The sequence below is a fragment of the Amphibalanus amphitrite genome, unplaced genomic scaffold (assembly GCF_019059575.1).
Source record: "Amphibalanus amphitrite isolate SeventyFive unplaced genomic scaffold, NRLGWU_Aamphi_draft 000326F_arrow, whole genome shotgun sequence".
Taxonomy (NCBI): domain Eukaryota; kingdom Metazoa; phylum Arthropoda; class Thecostraca; order Balanomorpha; family Balanidae; genus Amphibalanus; species Amphibalanus amphitrite.
In genome coordinates, this window is record NW_024881821.1 from 154,421 (window position 1) to 171,908 (window position 17,488).

General features: G+C 47.5%; 2 protein-coding genes across 2 annotated transcripts in view; one reads left to right on the forward strand and one right to left on the reverse strand.

The window, feature by feature from the left end:
* LOC122388545 (dynactin subunit 5-like) overlaps positions 1 to 17,488 on the forward strand; it is a 42,079-nt gene that overhangs the window by 2,114 nt on the left and 22,477 nt on the right. The gene's annotated exons all lie outside the window — the stretch shown is intronic.
* On the reverse strand, positions 2,565 to 17,309 carry LOC122388529 (probable chitinase 10). The gene is made up of 18 exons (XM_043379718.1): positions 17,165 to 17,309; positions 13,072 to 13,414; positions 12,548 to 12,753; positions 12,070 to 12,249; positions 11,559 to 11,682; positions 10,957 to 11,139; positions 10,576 to 10,702; positions 9,077 to 9,312; positions 8,555 to 8,721; positions 8,030 to 8,161; positions 7,496 to 7,728; positions 6,918 to 7,072; positions 6,446 to 6,586; positions 5,880 to 6,030; positions 5,422 to 5,607; positions 4,149 to 4,271; positions 3,634 to 3,847; positions 2,565 to 3,308 (listed from the first exon to the last, which is right to left on the reverse strand). The coding sequence occupies exons 1-18, from the start codon at positions 17,307 to 17,309 to the stop codon at positions 3,112 to 3,114; spliced, it is 3,243 nt and encodes a 1,080-aa protein (XP_043235653.1). The 3' UTR covers positions 2,565 to 3,111.

Below are 17,488 nucleotides of genomic sequence, written 5' to 3' on the forward strand. Positions count from 1 at the left end.
GACAGGCCCGTGGTGCCCCTGGGCCCTGACAGGCCCAAGTTACCCCTGCGAGGTCGTTGGTGCTCCTGGCAGGCCTCTGGTGCCCCTGGCAGGTCTGTGGTGCCCCTGGCAGGCCTGTGTTGACTGGTGCCCCTGCTAGACCGCTGGTGCCCCTCACAGGCCTGCGGTGCCCCTGGAAGGACTGTGGTGCCCCTGCCCCTAGGGGTGCTCATGGGCCCAACAGGCCCGTTGTGCCCCTGACAGGCCTGTCGTGTATACTTGCTAGACCTGTGGTGCCCCTGCTTCCTGGCAGGCCTGTGGTGCCCCTGGCGGGCCTGTGGCGCCCCTACAAGGCCGTAGGTGCCCCTGACAGGTTTGTGGTGTCCCTGGAAGAACTTTGGTGCCCCTGACAAGCCTGAAGTGTCAAGGATAGACCCTTTAGACGCCAGGGTCAAGTTCGTCGGACTGACAACGATTTGCTTACCTGATAACGTTCCTGGTAAGTACTCATTACTCAGCGTCCACAACATATATACACATAGCACATTCATATATACTTGCTTACAATTGGTAAATGTGGTTGTGGCTAATAGGTAAGATACTGACTAAAAATAAAAAATAAAAATAAAAAACTGAAAATGGGGGCACCACCAAAATGAAGTGGACGAAATCCGTTGAGTTTTTAATTTTGGGTATAGGTAGGGGCACCACTTCGATTCATGACCCTCCCCTTGGAGTTTTCCTGGATCCGCCCCTGTCTCGGTGACCTCGATGGCCCAGTAGTTGCTAAGTTATAGGATAGCCTGCGATAGGCAAAACATTGCGATGACCCCTCGAGGTCACCGAGGTCATTTGAGGTTTACCATATTCGAAAAAAAAAACTGTTGAAAGTGCCTTCGGAAAATGGACTGCTAGCGAGTGAAGTTTTCGTCTCAATCGGCCCTGCCCGAAACTTTCGGTTATCTTATTGACTCGTCTGTGTTTTTACGATGGAGAACAACACTGTTTATTTGGTACATCCTGCGTTTATTCGATGAAAGTCATGTTTCTTTATCGTCTCATACGCTGCACTATTAGACATAGACCCGGGAACAGGGGGGGCAGCGGGGGCGCTTGCCCCCCCAACTTCAGAGCCGAGGGGGCGGCGCCCCCTCAACATTGAGGCAGCGTGAAAGGATCTTTCCTCCCTTTTCCGGACTTCTTTCCTTCTTGTTTCCTTTATACATCTAAACATCAACACACGGCATTTTCCTAGCCATCTGAATGGTTTCTGCTGATACAGTATCGATTTGACAACATCTGCTTTTGTCATCCCGCTTTGGTTTGGGCCTGGCGTTCGCCATAAGTTTGGCAGGCCAGATTTTATACTGGACCATTTTGAGTCAACTTTGAGAAATACACGGTAACGTAAAACGGTGGTAAACTCGTTGCTATAGGTATAACACAGTTTACCCGCTCCGGGTGTGAGCTGGAGGGGTGTGGGGCAATGGGTACACTGACGTGGCGCCCTCGGAAGGCCGGTATGGGATTAAAGCTCAGTGACACTAAGGGCTTATGTGGTGCTTTCGGTGATCGGTAGCACCCTCAGAATCACCGGCGTAGGGCCCTCAGAGCCGGCGGTAAGGGGCCTTTAGAGGCACTGGTGTGGGGCCGCCATGCAGTTGCCGGTGTGGGCGCTCAGAGGTGCTAGTGTGATCTCTCAGAGGCGCCGGTGAGGGTCCTTAGTCTTACAGGCGTTGCTGTGGGCCCTCACAGAGGCTGGTGTGGAGCCGTTACAGACGGGTGTGGGGTCTTTAGAGGCAGAGTTGCTGACGCGAGCCCTCTACAAGCCGGCAGGGGGTTCTCAGTGACCGGCAAGGAGCCCTTAGGCCGACAGAAGAAGTCCTGTGGAGTCCTTAGAGACCGGCATGGTACTGTCAGACGCCGGTGGGACCCTCAGGGCTCAGAGTCACCGGTGTGGGGCCCTCAAAAGTCACCAGTGAGTGGCCTTTAGATTCGCAGGTGTTGACTGTTGGGTCCTCAGAGCCACCGACATAGGGCTTTAATAGGCACTGGTGTAGACACTCAGCGTTTGGGGTGTGAAACGCTCAGAGACACCGGTGTGGGCCCTCATAGGCGCCGATGAGGGCCCCACAGTTGCCGTTATGGGGCCCTCAGAAAAATAAGTGTGTGACCATCACAGGCGGGAAATGCCCCTAGAACTGGCCCCTCATAGGCCGGTAAGAACTCTCAGAGGCCAGTAACGGGCCTTTGGAGACCACCGAGGGGCCCTTAAAATCTGCAAGAGGCCCTCAGAAGCCGGCGTGGGGCCCTTATGGTTATCTTAGTGTGGTTATTTAGGGCCCATGAGGTGCCCTAACGAGCCCCATGGGGCCCTTCTGAGTCGAAATATGACCATTGTTAGCCCTCAGCGGTCAAATGGCGCCGCAGGCCCTCTCGGACCCGAGGGTCCCTTTGAAACCGATGGGGGGGGGGGTACGTGTCCCCTTAGACCCCTAGCCACGCCACTGTTTCATATGCATCATGTTAGGTATTTTAGGCTCGCCCCCCCAACTTGAAAATCGTTCCCGGGCCCCTGCTATTAGAGGCTTACCTTGCGTTATGAAAGAAAAACAACAGAAGGTACGGTACAGGCAGCGACTCAAGCGCTCCCCCGTGTTTCATCATGTATACACAGGAGCTATATCTATCGCACGTCTTGCACAATACAAGTCACACATACATGACAGTAGAGCAACATCACTAAGTTGGCCTAAGGTCAACGGCAGCACAACAGTTGCATCGGCAATATCTACCGCTGGAACTGTAAGAAATGGCACTTATACTGGCATCAGGCATACTGCAATAAGCTTTGTACAGCGCGGAAGGTTTCTAAATATGAGAAGAATGCATTGATACTGGCAGTCTCCAACCACTGATCTATCGATACGTTTACAATCAGCACGAGTAGGCAGGCACACGCAATCACTTTCTCTAGAGACATGAGCAAGAAAATGCCCTTTACAAACGGCCAATTTAGTATTGGGCACTACATCGCAATATCAATTTGTAGTCTACATTCCTCCGCTCATGTAGGTTCATAAAGTACGTGAAATAATTATCATTTCTCAGCCGACGGCGGGGGCCGCGCTGTCAACCCCAGCACCTCTCCACATTTTCCGGCCAGTCACACACGGACTGCTCTTCATTGAACACGAGCCCGCTCGGACAAGGCATGCGGTGTCGCACCCTCCCCTGACACAGGTAGTAGTGGCGACAGTCGAGCGGGTCACGGTGGTAAGTGACGTCATTGTCGCCGTCGGTACACGTCACGGGCTCGGCGGCACCCACTGGGGAGGAGAGACAGGTTTCATGTGAGATCACTGTGACTTCAGAATAGATCGTCATATTTTATGATAAGATAGAATATTTTGGTTTGAAGATAGTGTAAATGGCTAATTTCGAACTCCTTCGCTATATGGTTTTGTGTTCAAAGCTGACTAGAAGTTTAGATTTAATTAACAATGTTTCTCCACAAATTTTCACTTATTGGATTGTTTTTTTTTTTGTATATATCGTTACGAAATTTAGGACGAAAATGGGCCAGCCCAGCCTAGTGCACCAATAGAAAGGTAATTGCACAATCTCACATTATTCTTATTAGCTTTTACTAACCTGCCGTCAATGGAAGAATCGCTCCAGGGCGGCTTCTAGCACCAGGTGTTACCGTCACCCCGTCATAAGTGTATCGCACGCGGTAACCCCTCAGTGCCTCGCGCACTGCTGACATCAGAGTGTACCGGCCGCCGCCGCAGGCACCGCTAAAGTCGTCCAGGTCGGCCGACCAAATGCTGACCCCTCCCAGCCCCAACTCTCGCAGCCATTCGACCTGAAAAGGAAACTCTGTAGTGAGATTAAAAGGCGACGCATGAATTTGAATAATACGTACGAGTATTTTATTCATACGCTTACGGCATGTGATGGAATGGGACTGTAAAGAATAACACAATGTAAAAATACATTCGAGAGCTCCTTAGCTAACATCAAACCAATAATAATTGAGTTTATATAGGTAAAAGGTCCTTTTTGAGTGCATACAAATTAAAAGCAGCTTGAAGTCATGTTCATCGGCAAATGATTTGGAAAACGAAAAAAGATACCAAAACGAGCAGAATGCGCATAACTCGCACCTTTTTCTCCAGCGATTTCTCGTCGTCAAATCCAACCCAGTAGTCGCCGTTGAAAGCAAACGGCACTTGCTGCTCAGCGTCCCAAATTAATGTGGTGTTCTCTTGGTCCAGGAATTCACAGATCTGCGGAAAAAGCCAAGCCAAAAGAATACGTTTCGCACACAGTAACGTTTGAAAGCACACATGCACATTTGTTTCACTCGTATTTATGTCGTAAGCGCACAACTTGTTGTTTTTATACATCAACTTAACCCGGCAGTTGCTGGGGTATTTCGCCACCCACCGTTTGCTGGGGGGGGGGGGGCGTTAAACGCCCCCAGCCGATAACTCGAGAACCAATAGGCGCAGCGAAACGCACGAGGCGGCAAACCAAAGAACGCGATGAGACGCTTCAGATGAGTACTTTTAAGTTGAATTTTGAGGTCACAGGTCGGGTCAAGGTCAGGTCAAACACCTGAAATCGGGCTTTCAGTAGCATGGACTTCAGGGCTTCGCAATGGGCGCCTCTCGTCATAACCTCTGTCAAAACGGTGCAAAATCCATCATGTAAGGCCTACAAGAGTGTCAGCTCCATGCAGGGGTCAGTCAAGCATAGGTCAGGGTCAAGGTCAGGTCAACCGGGTAGACACATATCCCCGAAATCAAAACTGATATTCGCAGCCTGTGACACATGTTTTATGGGTAATTTGGAGCGTAGAACACGATGGTGACATTCATTTTATCATATGTGTACGTGTTTGGCTCAAAAAGTTCAATATAAGAAATTCATGTATCATGGTCGTAAAGTAGCCACGAGAAATTGCCAAGATTCATTTCAAGATTTTGGAAAATGCAGAACGATAATCAATAATCGGTGATAACCATTTGATTGTTCATGGTATTGGCAGTCTAATGGCGTTTACGGCATGTCTATATGTCTATTCTGTGATTTTATATGATTTTTTGAACATATGCCATTTTTGGTCGAAAACTCAGAAATCATGACGTCACTAAGACCTCGATATCTCAAAATTTTTCCTACCAATTTTTTTGACACTTTGTCACAATAAACTTCAATCAATTCCCTACAGGTACCCAAAATTTGGCGCGCCTACGGCGCGCCGTTTTTATGCTATGGCCCGGCGAAAAAAGTGGGGGCGTTTAACGCCCCCCCCCCCAGCAACTCGCGGGTTAAAAAAGTCATACGTTAAATTCAAATTCCATATTATTCAGCAGGTGAGAAGTTTGTTGTACAACGTTGAGCTATGAGTCATTATTAATTACACGTTCTTACCTCAAAATAGGCAGCAAAGCCGGGGTCGCCTGTGAACTTTCCCGCCTTCCCGGCACCCAGGTGCGGCGCATCAATGTCGTATTGGTCCCCATGTTTGAGCGTGAATGAACGACCGTACGTTGCCAGGCCAATGAGCACCTTCTCTGGGGCTGCTCCTTCTTCGAGCAGGGTACGGGCCGCGCCGTCCTATAAGGAAACATATTTCTAATAACTTGTAAGATAACTTGATACATATCTATGGCGGAAGCCACATGTCGGTGACTGTATTTTACATCGTAAAACATTAAAAATGAGCGAGCACATGAAATGCGTGAATAGAAAAATAGCCAGAGGCGTAACCTTTATTGCACTGAAAACTGAAACATTGCTGAAGTTTCACCAATGTTTCAGTTCTTTGTTGCAGACTTTGCCAAAAAAAAGGCCCCGAACCTCATCTGCAAGAATCTAGTCGCACTGACCACACTGAGATACCGCTGCTCCTTTGGAGTCGCGCTCTGTAGAGGGAACAGTGGGGCGCCGTGTCGCACCACGTCCACCAGGGTATCGTGCAGATCGAACGCCAGCAGGTTCAACAGGTCCACGTGCTCAGAGACCTCCTGGATGTTGTACCTGAAACAGGTGATTTTAGAGCTAATTTTTGGCCAAGATGTCTTCGGGTCTAAACTTCAGTTTAAGCGAGACTCTGAAAGTTGAAAAGGTATCTCGATGACAATTGATCAACCCTGAAGTTGGCAAGATTCCTGGGTCTGAGGTATAGGGCTCGGTTTACGTCTGCGGCAGTTGAAAAAAATGCACTCGGTGCTCAAATCGTGAAAAGGTGCGGAGCAACGGTATGTTTGCTTCTCCGCCGGACTCCTTATAAATTTTCAAATATTCAGGGCCCTCGCAGCCCTAGTATGGTCTTTTCCTAGGACCAAATCACTCGCTTGGCTTGGCTCGTAAAACTTAAAACAACAAGACTATGTAGTATGCTTGTTGCTCATAACTCTATGATGTTTGGTCTGTTATGACGGTCAACACCTACTCATTCTGAAGGTCAGCAGGAAAGCCGGGCAGAGATGCCGTCAGCAGCAGGCGAGCTCTCTCATTGGCTGACGCCTCGCTGTTGAACGCCAACCGGAACTCTTTAATCAGCCGACTGTAAGCGTCTTTGTCTTCATTACCGCTGAAAAGAGGATAATTAATCTTTTTACCAGGGTGACGGACACTAAATGACCTCACGTTCACTGCTTATGAGGTAGCAATAAACGTATTCCTAAATCGCCGTAAACTTGTCCTTGTGACAAGTGGTGACCTTCGAAGGAAATTCAATCCGGTTTCGTCACTATTTACTGTTGGTTTGAAATACATACAAAGCTCTATACCAGAATGCTATCTGACCTCAGATCGCATTCAGATCATCCACTGTCCGGCGTTAAAACTTAAAACCTACTTGGGATACTCCCAGCCAGTTCCATTCCGTCTAGCCTCAGCCTGATATGGACGTTATACCTTACCTGGGGTACTCCCAGGCCAGTTCCAGTCCGTCCAGCCGCAGCCTGCGGATGCTGTCGACGGTGTCGTACACGAAGGTGTTCATTCTGTAGTCGCTGGAGGTTAGCTCGCGGAACTGCTCATTATCCACGACACTACCTCCCAGGCTAACCAAAATCTGAAGACAAGAGCATAAATGTTACACATTACACACGGACATACACATGATTCGTCAATAAGTGAGGTTCGGGACAGCTATTAGGTCAATAACGTGGTCTTCCAATGGAACTTGCACAGGCAATTGGTCACATTTAGACCACAGTAACAACACAGGCGTCTAGAAGGGTCATGAACGATCTTCCTATCTCGTGCGAATCGGTGGTGAACGTTCGAATTTAGAAATAGCAATAGTCAAGAATGGTCGTGCTCCATTTCTTCAACAAAAACCCTAACCAAGACAATATAGGCCCTTACCATAAGAAAATAAGAGACGTTCATGGCAACTATACATAGGACAGATGAACTACTCGTAAGTTTCCTGAGAATGCATCCTTTGATAGCCTGTGTCGCTGTTCTATCCACCATTTCTCACTCAACCCACCTTCAGATCTGCATTGACCTCCTTCAATCTCAGCAGCTGTTGATAATCGCTATCTGGATCTGACCGTCGCTGATCAGGCGATGGCAGCTGCAGCCGATCTTGGGACAGGCCCGCGAACGCCCAAACCACGTGCGTGCAGAGGTCAGGGTCAAGGTCACGGGGGCGGAACTGACCCCGGCCAGGTCGGAATCGTGACCAATCAGTGATGTAGCAGAAAACCTTCGGTGGTGCCACTGGTGGATGGAAAAAAGTAACTCGTTAGACATACGATATAGCTTTAGTGCTACTGTTCCTTTGGCGCTACGTCATGCGAATGAGCTGAGATGCTCTAGAGCCAGGATAATAACTTAGCTACGTGTCGATGACTCTTATTTCTTATACCTATACTTGTCAATAAGTATCTACGGAATGTTTTATGAAAAAGTCATATTTTGGGCCTTTGCGATTTTTTCTGAGACATGCATCGGTCTCAATGAAGCATCATAAATCATCGTGCACATAACGCCATTCAGACGTATGTGGTTGTTCACTTACAGTTTTCCTCGACGATAGGGTTGTCAAGTCTCTGAACATTCTCGGAAGCGCGGTAAGCGGGAGAAGCGGGAGTCTGAGCTCTGGCTACTTGTGCCTGGAGCTTTTGAATAGTGGCGGAGTCGGGACTAATACCTGAAATAATAGGCAATGTGTCAGCAAGTACCAAGGTGGATACGTTTCTCAATGCCAGGGGAAAATCATCAGAAGCCTCTGTCGAGATGATCCATATTTATTTGGAAGGGTCGCTCGTAAATGTCACGCATTCGTTGACTCATAACAGCTAGCAAATATGTTGAACTCACTCTTTAACTTGCCCTCTCACTCATTAACTTAATCGCTCACTCACTCACTTACTCACTCTCTTCTCTCCTTCCCCCTCTCTTCCGAATCTCTCTCCCTCCCTCCCTCTCCTCCCACTCTCTCTCTCTCTCTTTCTCTCTCCCTCTCCTCTCCCTCTCCTCTCCCTCTCCCTCCCTCTCCCTTCCCCACTCTCCCCCCTTTCTCCTTCTCTCACTTCCTACTCACCATGTGCGGTGAGAATGGCCAGTATATCAGCGGCACTCAGTTGTGAGAGGACTGGGAGTAGCGGTTCCGGCGGGTTGGTTGGTATTTGAGGTACAGGACGTCCCGCTACCGCTGACCAGTCGATGTCTGGTGCTAGGTCAGGTCGGGCAACACCTAGCAACTCTTCCCTGGTGGAAATAAAGGATCAGTGGTCCTAGTCGACGGTCACATAAAAGAAGTACGACATCGGCATTCAGCGATCGCTAGAGCGAGGTTCACAGGACACTGGACAGCCATTAACCACGGCGAATCACTTAGGGAGTTCAACGGGAACAACGAAACCAGTTGCAGTCGGTCGCAAGATGTTTCAATGGAAACACTGGATTGGGACCACCTGGCGGGATCGGCCGAAAAAATCGTCAGATTTTACTGATCCTTCTAAATATTTATAATCTCATTATACTGAGCGCCTCAGCACGCAATTTTCCCAGCTCGGGCATACCTTATTAAAAAAAAAATCTCGGAAGCAAATAGGAAGCCCACCTGATCGCAGTTATGAGCGGGTAGACGGCTCCCTGACATCCAGTGGCCGTGAAGTCGTCCATATCCACCGCCCAGACCATCGCGCCAGCCAGGCCTAGCTCCTTGACAAAGTCCATTTTGATTCTGACGGACCGTTCGTCGTCAAATCCAACCCACTGGTCGCCATCGACTATGTAGGGAGCCGACATCTCGTGGTCCCAAATGTAGACGGCACCGGAGTGAAGACGCTGACAGATCTGTGCGGAAGATATGAACGAGCTTAGTTTGAGTGGCAGAGAGGTAAATTGGCTCATTAGCTAAGAAGTAGTCGTCACCATTTCCCGGTTTTATTTACATATTTGTATCAATTTTCTCTCGCGTTTTCTGATAACTCTTGAAAAAACTTAGCGAAGTTATCAGAAGTTTTTTTTAAATAAAAATGTTCATCGAATACTCAAGGCAATGGTATAACATTTTGTCTACATCAGGGTGTTTCACTAAAAGTGTCAAAAAGTAAATGCCTATTAAAGTTATATAAAATATGCAAATCACGTGGTTGCGCACGTGGCTTGGTTGCAAATTTTTGGACATTTATGCTTTGTCCATTTAAGATATATTTTACACTCATACGGAGCGAGGGCAGGAGGCCAAAGTTACTAGTCGTTTTTTTTCCTTATGCAGATCAAGAACAGGTTATTTACACCGCAACAGGAGGGATAAATTACACTTACATTTGGTGCCATCAGAAACATTGAAACCGTATGCCGACTTTTCAGGAAACGTTTTATTCTCTCACCTCGCTACGTTCCAGATTATAAAAGGTTCAAAGGGCTTCTTGAGAGGTTTAAAAGGGTTCCTTCGATGCCGGTCGCAGTCCAAAAAAGACGGGGTCCCCCACCTCTCGGCGGAAACCGTTGAAAGGGTCAGGGTCTTTTTGAAGGTCTTTGAAGATAACAAGAAGCTAATTTCAACATCAGAAATAGCCAAGGCCTTACAAGTTATCAAAAACAGCCACTATAATGGCTGTAACCACCAGGAACTGGCTGGATTAGAAGTTCCTGCACCGAAAAATCAGCTGCCTCGCCGCCCGCCTCTGGCCAGCGCAAAGCCCCGATCTGTCACCGTTTTACTTCTGGTTTTGGTCAGTAGCTCTCGCAGAGCTGAGGAAGACTCAAGTCGCATCACTTCGGGAGCTGAAGAGCACCATTCAAGGCTTTGCCGACAGTCTGGACGCTGAAGATGAAAACGGGCTGTGAGGCACCTCCGGACACGTGCCGAAACGGTGCATCAAAAGAAGGGGCGGATATGTGGAATAGGTTTGAGTGACGGTGCTATCGTTTTTATATATTCAAATGTCCAACAATTGCGGATGAAATGGTATGCAAATTTCCGTAGAAAACATTGTTATTATGTGCATTATGACCTTTTACTTTTTGACACTTTTAGTGAAACACCCTGTAGACTGACACGCCCCATGCTATCTTTGATCACTTATATTGTTTGATTAAAGATGTCCTTACCTCATAATAAGCGAGTATGCCCTCTTCATTCGTGTACGGTCCGGGAATTCCACCGCCGCGCGTCGGGGCGTTGACTCCAGTGTTCGTGGTGGTGGCCAGAGTAAAACTGCGACCATATGTGGGCACCCTGACGATAGAAAAACTCAATTAGTCATCAAAAAGGATTACCGAGCAGAGGGACTTCTCACGAATACACACCGTACTGCACTTCTACCACGACGTTACAAGATAATTGTAGTACAAAGGCGTGCTGACATAGATGACTGAATCATCTAATATGCGCTTATTGCAAAAAAAAAACTATCTCTATCAAATCACGATCACTACGTGGGCAATGGGCAGCTACGTTTATAATCTTAAACAACAGCAATTAGCACTCACCCGAGTACAATTTTATGTGCCGGCGCCCCCATATCCATCCACATATGCACGGAAGCGTTAACGGATAACTGACGGCGATGGGCCACGTCTCTAAGTGGGGCGTTCAGCGGAGAATGGTGGCCAGCCTGGCTCTCCCATTGACCGTGAAAGTCGTACGCCATGAGGTGGAACAGGTCCAAGTGTCTGCCGAAGAAAGAGTAGCGAGGTTTTATGTATGGCACGCTTGTCTCAGCTTAGACGGTGCAATATTTGAATGCTTTGAATGTCGGCAACAGGTCAATACCGTATATCCATGAGGTCATTAGGCGAACTGCTCTATCATGTCAGCTTCTAGCTCCTGCGCCTAAGTAGTCAGCTTAGGAACTCCAGAACCAGAGTCTAGAAAGGAGCCGAATAACGTTTGCAGATATTCGGAAAATTTGCAATGATGAAAGATTGGCGAATGACATACCTAAATAAGAATATAAAATAAAAAAATAAAAAATAAGTATTGTCAGGCTTAATCTCGAAATAAGTACATTTTCGCACAAGATAGTGTCTCTCACTATGCCACTTTGTCTGGCATTTTGTCTCATCGGTCTCAGTCGACGTCAGTGACCTACCTGGCCAGTTCTCTGACGTCATACCCCCGTCGAACAGTGTCAGGTCCGACGGGCACGGCAGCAGTCAGCAGTAACCTCTCCAGATCGCTCTGTTCCGCCTCCTCTTCGAACGACTCACGGAGTTCTGTGGATTGAAATAAATTTCGTACATGGAGAGGGGCGGACATAAGTCGTAAGCCGTACGTGAGTGATAAGAAGTGAGCACCGAACAATTCTATTTTCAACATGAAAGTAATTAAAAAATGTTTTCGTCTTTGGTCGCCCGAGAATTCGATGTAATCATAGATGAGTGGATGCAATACGTAATATTAATTAATTAATGTTACCTAAAGTCAGTTCGAAATATAAAATATCAGAATTTTGCTGGCATTGAACTAGCCCCGAACAACATAAAAAGATAACCAGGACATTTTTGGGAAGTGTTTAACACATGGAAAACGTAAAAAGGCACAGGATCAATCGTAAGAAGAAACGCATTTTATTGCGGTGCACTATTCGACAAACGACTTGCCTCTGCAGAGCTGAGCGAAGTTATTCTTGTCCGTGGCGCCCTTGGGATACTCCCAGTCGAAGTCGAGGCCGTCGAAGTTCTTGTCGCGCAGGTAAGGTGCCACGCTATAGACAAATGTACGCCGGTTGTACCGATTCCTGGTCATATCTCTGAACTTTTTCGTGCCGAACGACCACCCACCTGTGGGTATACAAGGGGACATTTGAATTCCACGTTCATGCATACGTTAGTGCATCTATACCGTTCTTCGTGGGATATAAAATATTTGATCTGTTAGGTATGTGATGAATCACAGCAAAATCAGTGTTGAATCAAGAACGATTTTAGAAGAAATGAAATATGTTAGGAAATAGATAATTGTTGCAGCGCTGAACCCGCTGCATTGCTAAAATGTGAAGAACTTTATTATATCTTTTTGATCGCGCTTCTTGGAACTTCGAAGCCATCTACAAATGTAGTCATATTGTTTTGCACCCACCAAGTGCCAGCAGGACGCGCAGTCTCGGGTTGACCTGTTTCAGGGCGGTGACCTGCTCATAGAGGCCTGGCCCGCCGTCCGACATCGTAAGGTCGTTCTCCTCAAATGGTGAGAGACGGTTCTCACTCATGGACGAGAATGCAAACACGATGTGGGTGCAGAGAAACGGGTCCAGGTTCTCCGGTAGAAACCTCCCCAATCCAGGCCTGCGAACGGAAAACTGAGCATGTTTTGGAAGGTGACGAGAGCATTCTGGCCTGCTAATAAAGTTTTGAAATTGAAATGAAATTTGTGTGTTACGAGCATGGAAGGAAAACGTACAGCGCTATATCGTTTACATCAATTATGGGGATTGAAACGTCTTTAAAAAACGCTCTTGCCGCAAGTCTATTGGGTACCTGAAGGAAAGCTGATCCCGATAAAAACCGTTTCAAACAACTTTATGCACAAGCACTCAATTTTTACATGCCTAAGCTCATCACTTAAAAATGCATTCATTCAGCTATGATTCAGCCGGCATTTACCTGTATTGCGACCAGTTGGTGTAATAGCAGACGATTTTCCGTCCCTCTTTGTCATCTGGCAAAGGGGACGATGGAGCTCCCGATCTGGGCCCGCCGGTGACTTGAGATCTACTGGGGGATCGGTAACCAGACCGATCTTTCTTCTTGCGTCTCCGTTCGTGGGTTTGGACAGAAGAAGTGTTCGGGACGCGTTCCCTTTGAGCATCATGGGGAGATTTAGCTGCGGTAGCAGAGTTTCCAGGTCGTCTTCGACGTTGTTTGACGACCCTATATACCGGCAGACCCTTGTGATTCTGTTCTGCGCTAGCTTTTTGTTCTGTTGGATGTTTAACATCTTCCGGGCCTGGATCTTTCGGCACTCCGGAGGTAGCACTGGTAGAAGGGTTCGTTAGCTCTCTAGTGCCATTGGGTTTGAGATCAGGAGAAGTAGTTTTGTTCACAGCCGGTGTATCGATACTCGTTGATGGTTTTCTCGTGGTAGAGGCCTGTGGTTCACTAGCTGGTCCTTTTTCAGAGTCGGATCCTTCTATCCTTTGCAACGTTTCTTCAACCAGTGACTTTTCAGCGAGTCCTTCCTTTTCTTCCTCATTTCTACTTGATTGTATTGTGTTCGGTCTTTTCAACCTAGACGACGACGTTCTGTAGGTAACAGAACCACGTCTTCGCAAAATATTCGCATCTGAGCTGGCCGAAGGGGTCTGATCCGCAGAGGAAGCATCTCCTTGTGCAGAGCTTATTTCGGCGTTGACCGGTGAAATAGCTGACGACTGCTGCCTCCTAGGCGCGCTATATCGTCTTTGCGAGGGACGTGCAGAACGAGCAGTGGGGATCGCCTTCAGGTTCTGACTTCTTCTGGGCCCAGATACTCGTCTGGGACTTGGTTGAGTTCTTGCAGCGTGTGGCGGTCTCCTGGCTGAAGAAAACGAACGTAGGCGTCGGGAACTCTGCGAGGCTGCCTGTCTTGCAATCACATTCCCTTCACCATCTTCGTAGGCACGGTTACTCTCAGTGTCTGTATGTGGTTCTAAGACCGTCTTTTTAGACGATTGGTCCTGTGGAAAGTTATTCACTTCGAAGGTTGAGTCCACTGTGATATTGCTCACAGAGCCGGATACGGCTAAAGCAGTTTCATTACTTGTGCTCTTTGATGGTTCAAAGTTCTCCCCGGTTCTTGAACGATACCCACCTCTGGCGTTGGTGTGGAGACGCTTTGGTTCTGAAAAATATGCAGATTAGTCTTTTGATAACATCTCATTTATTTGAATCAGTAATACATTTCGTAACAGCAAATTTACTTTTTTGGCAGAGTCTTGTTCCCCGTATCAGCCAATGTTTATTTGTTGCTGGATTGCAGTCTTTGCCCACGTTTTTAAAGCACTAGCTGTTGATTGTTGTTGTTAATATTTGGGCCTTTATATTTCGTACTGATCGAGTTAATTCGTTCTAAGGCAGCGTTTTACGGTCAGCGTACATACTGTTGTTTACTTACGATTATCAGCTATAACCTCTGGAGCTCCAATTAACAGAAAGACTAGCGGCAGGTGCAGCAGGAAGCTGCCCACTCTCTGAAATACAGCGTTGTCATCTCATTAGCAAGACATTACTTTGAGAAAACAGAAACTCGAAGGGTCTTGAAGTTTTCCACGCCTCTCTGGCGATGATTGCTTTGGCAGTTCGTCCCTAGATGTGTATGTCTTGGAAGCAGCATTCTACTCGTACTGATAAGATTATGAACCTGCCCCATGTTGACCTCTTGACGTTTCCCATCAATTATAACGAAGCATAAACCCACAACGGCCCGAATCTACGTACAATCGATTAGTGTTGAACCTGATTACCTGACCCCGGCTTGTTGCGTTGTTCGATTGATCCTAACCCGCAGCAGTGCTCAACGTTTGGTCCCAAGCTGCGGCACAGAGCCAAGATAAGCGGTTTAGCGCAGGTGAGGCGCCCACCTCCCAGTCCCCTTGATGCTGCGACCTTGGGGAGAGAGCTTACTGAAGTTATAACGTGCCAGAGAGTCCGTGGTATCCAGTCAATACGTCAACCGAGACAGGAGATTTGAGGTGTTTGTGTGAGTGCTGGCGTGGGCAGTTTCGCGCGTGTTTGTGCGAGATTGGATGCTAGATGTTTACAACTCAGAGCACGTTGATCGTTGATTTACGAGTTATTGCGCGGGCTGTATTCCAGTGAGGCTCAGTGGCTAGATGGACAAACACCTACGGTAGATACATGGATATATACAATGCAACATGTAAGCAGCCTGCTATCAATTTTTCGCCCTGCTGAGTTAGAAAAGTAACTGATAAATATTATTCTTTTAGTTGATACCATGCGGCATATATACGTTCAAATAACCAGATTTTTACATGAGCGTTGTTTGCAATTTTTCAAAACGTTTTTCTTAATTTTTTTTTATAAATTTTGTCCGAACCTTTTGATAGGAAGGATTCACAAGGACAGAGCCACCACTAAGCGAAGCTTGTTGCGGTGACCCTGCCCTCTACCCTCCGATCGCGCAATTCCAGTTCTATGGCAGAATTTAGAGCCCAAAGTTTAACGTGCGCACATAGCCGCGCACGGCCGGTCCCCTCACTGACTTCATCTGGCTACGGCCTGCCACCAACCGCAACCATACCTGTCAGGAGGCCCATAAATGTCGAGCGCCCGTCGCGCTTCGAACCCGGACTTTTATAACCGGGAACGCGTGCTCTCACCACGCGGAGTTCAACGCTCTACCAACTGAGCTACGGGACCGGCGAATAAAGAAGAAAAAGAAATTAAGATAAAGAAATCAAAATAAAAGAAAGTGTATGAAGTACAAACATCAAAATCTGAAACAAACTAAACACAAATAACCCGAAAGGATAGCTCAAACTATGCTAAGTGGAGCTGAGTGCTTTCTTTTTGTCACAGCCCTGCAGTGTCGCCTCCTCATGAATGTTTCAGCAGGTCGCCTGCCGGTTTCGACAGGCAGCGGGGGCTCCACCGTATACCTTCCTCGTCAGTCAGTATAGCGAGTTGTCATTCAAGGCCGGCACTGCATACGGGACGGTCAGCGGGACGAGTATTTGCCAGCATCCAAAAACCGGATAGGGTCGGCGTGCGCAGTGGTTAAATGTCTGTGCGATGAAATATGCTTGTAAAAACCTGGTAAAATGGTGCTAGTGAGAGGTATTTTTGACGTATGTCATTATTGCTATTTATATTTATAACGTTTATTGCAGTTGTCTTTGACAACACTGCATGCTCAGCGCAAGGATCCTAATCGCAAGCTTAGTGCTCCAAGTTTAGGATTACAAGTGAAAAGATAACGTGAATAAATGTAAAGACGTGATTGGGCAACTGACATTTCGGCAGGTTTGGGTGGTTTCTCATTCAAAATAAGATATTTCATCACAAAAGATTAGGGCGAAAACATGGGCCAAATAAGCTCTCTCTCTCCCCCTCTCTCTCTCTCCCTCCCCCTCTCCCTACTCACCATGATTGGTGCCGACTCCCGACCTCCCCCAGCAGTAGCGACAGAGCCAGCAGGTCACCACACGTCCATCCTCCGGCCCCGGCAGAGACCAACTGACTGGGATTAGAGGGCCGTCGACGGACACAGCCCCCGCGCCCCCATCGCCGGGACGGGGGTTAGAGGATTTAGATTATCGTCCGATTGGTGTTTAAGCATCTGTGTAATGGGTACTGTAGATATGACATGCAGCAGTGAAGTCAGCATAATGCGATTTGTGCTTATACGAAGTTTAACCAATTCTTAAAAAAAATGTGTTTATGAATTGACCCGAGTTTAAACTCGTAATTTTGTGAATGGTCTCACTGGAACCTATCGTTTGGTGACTTTTTTTCTTTTTTTTTTCACTGTCTTTGTTTACGGATTTCAGAGTTATGTTGTGCCTACCCTAGCGCCCCGGGCACGGGTAGGTGTTACCAGGTTTATCACAAGCCTTGCCAGGCTGATTCACAGCTTATTGGATGATATTTTTGGCCCTCATACGTTTTTACCAATATGTTAGCTGATAGCAACGTTGAATTCTTCAGGAGTCAGGTCCCAACAAACGGGTGCGACGGTCGCCCGTATAGCAGTTACGTCCCGCAATGGGGTTACCCTCTTGTGTCTCGTTGCAGTCTCGACGCGGTCCGCGTGTTACCGTGATACCCACTGTTGCAGTCTCCGGCGGCCGGCGGTACTCTGCTGTGCGTAGGCGGGGCAGGCAGGACATGGGTCTTCCCATGTTGCCTTTTTTACTTTTAGGTGTTAAAGCTATTGTCTTCAGGTTGACCGTTCATGCAACCACTTCAACAGACTTTTGGCATTTTTTATTTGAATATAGTAAAGACGCTGGGCTTGGGTCCTCTTTTGTTTGTACTTTATTTTGGCGTGTTTACGTACATGATATGATGTTGACGCAGA

Excerpts from the sequence above, each read along its gene's own strand:
- LOC122388529 (XM_043379718.1), bottom strand. The coding sequence starts at position 17,309 with ATGGGAAGACCCATGTCCTGCCTGCCCCGCCTACGCACAGCAGAGTAC. Across the intron at positions 11,683-12,069 it reads CTTCGCTCAGCTCTGCAGAG|AACTCCGTGAGTCGTTCGAA; the intron begins GCAAGTCGTTTG and ends TTCAATCCACAG. Across the intron at positions 6,587-6,917 it reads CTGGCCTGGGAGTACCCCAG|CGGTAATGAAGACAAAGACG; the intron begins GTAAGGTATAAC and ends TCCTCTTTTCAG.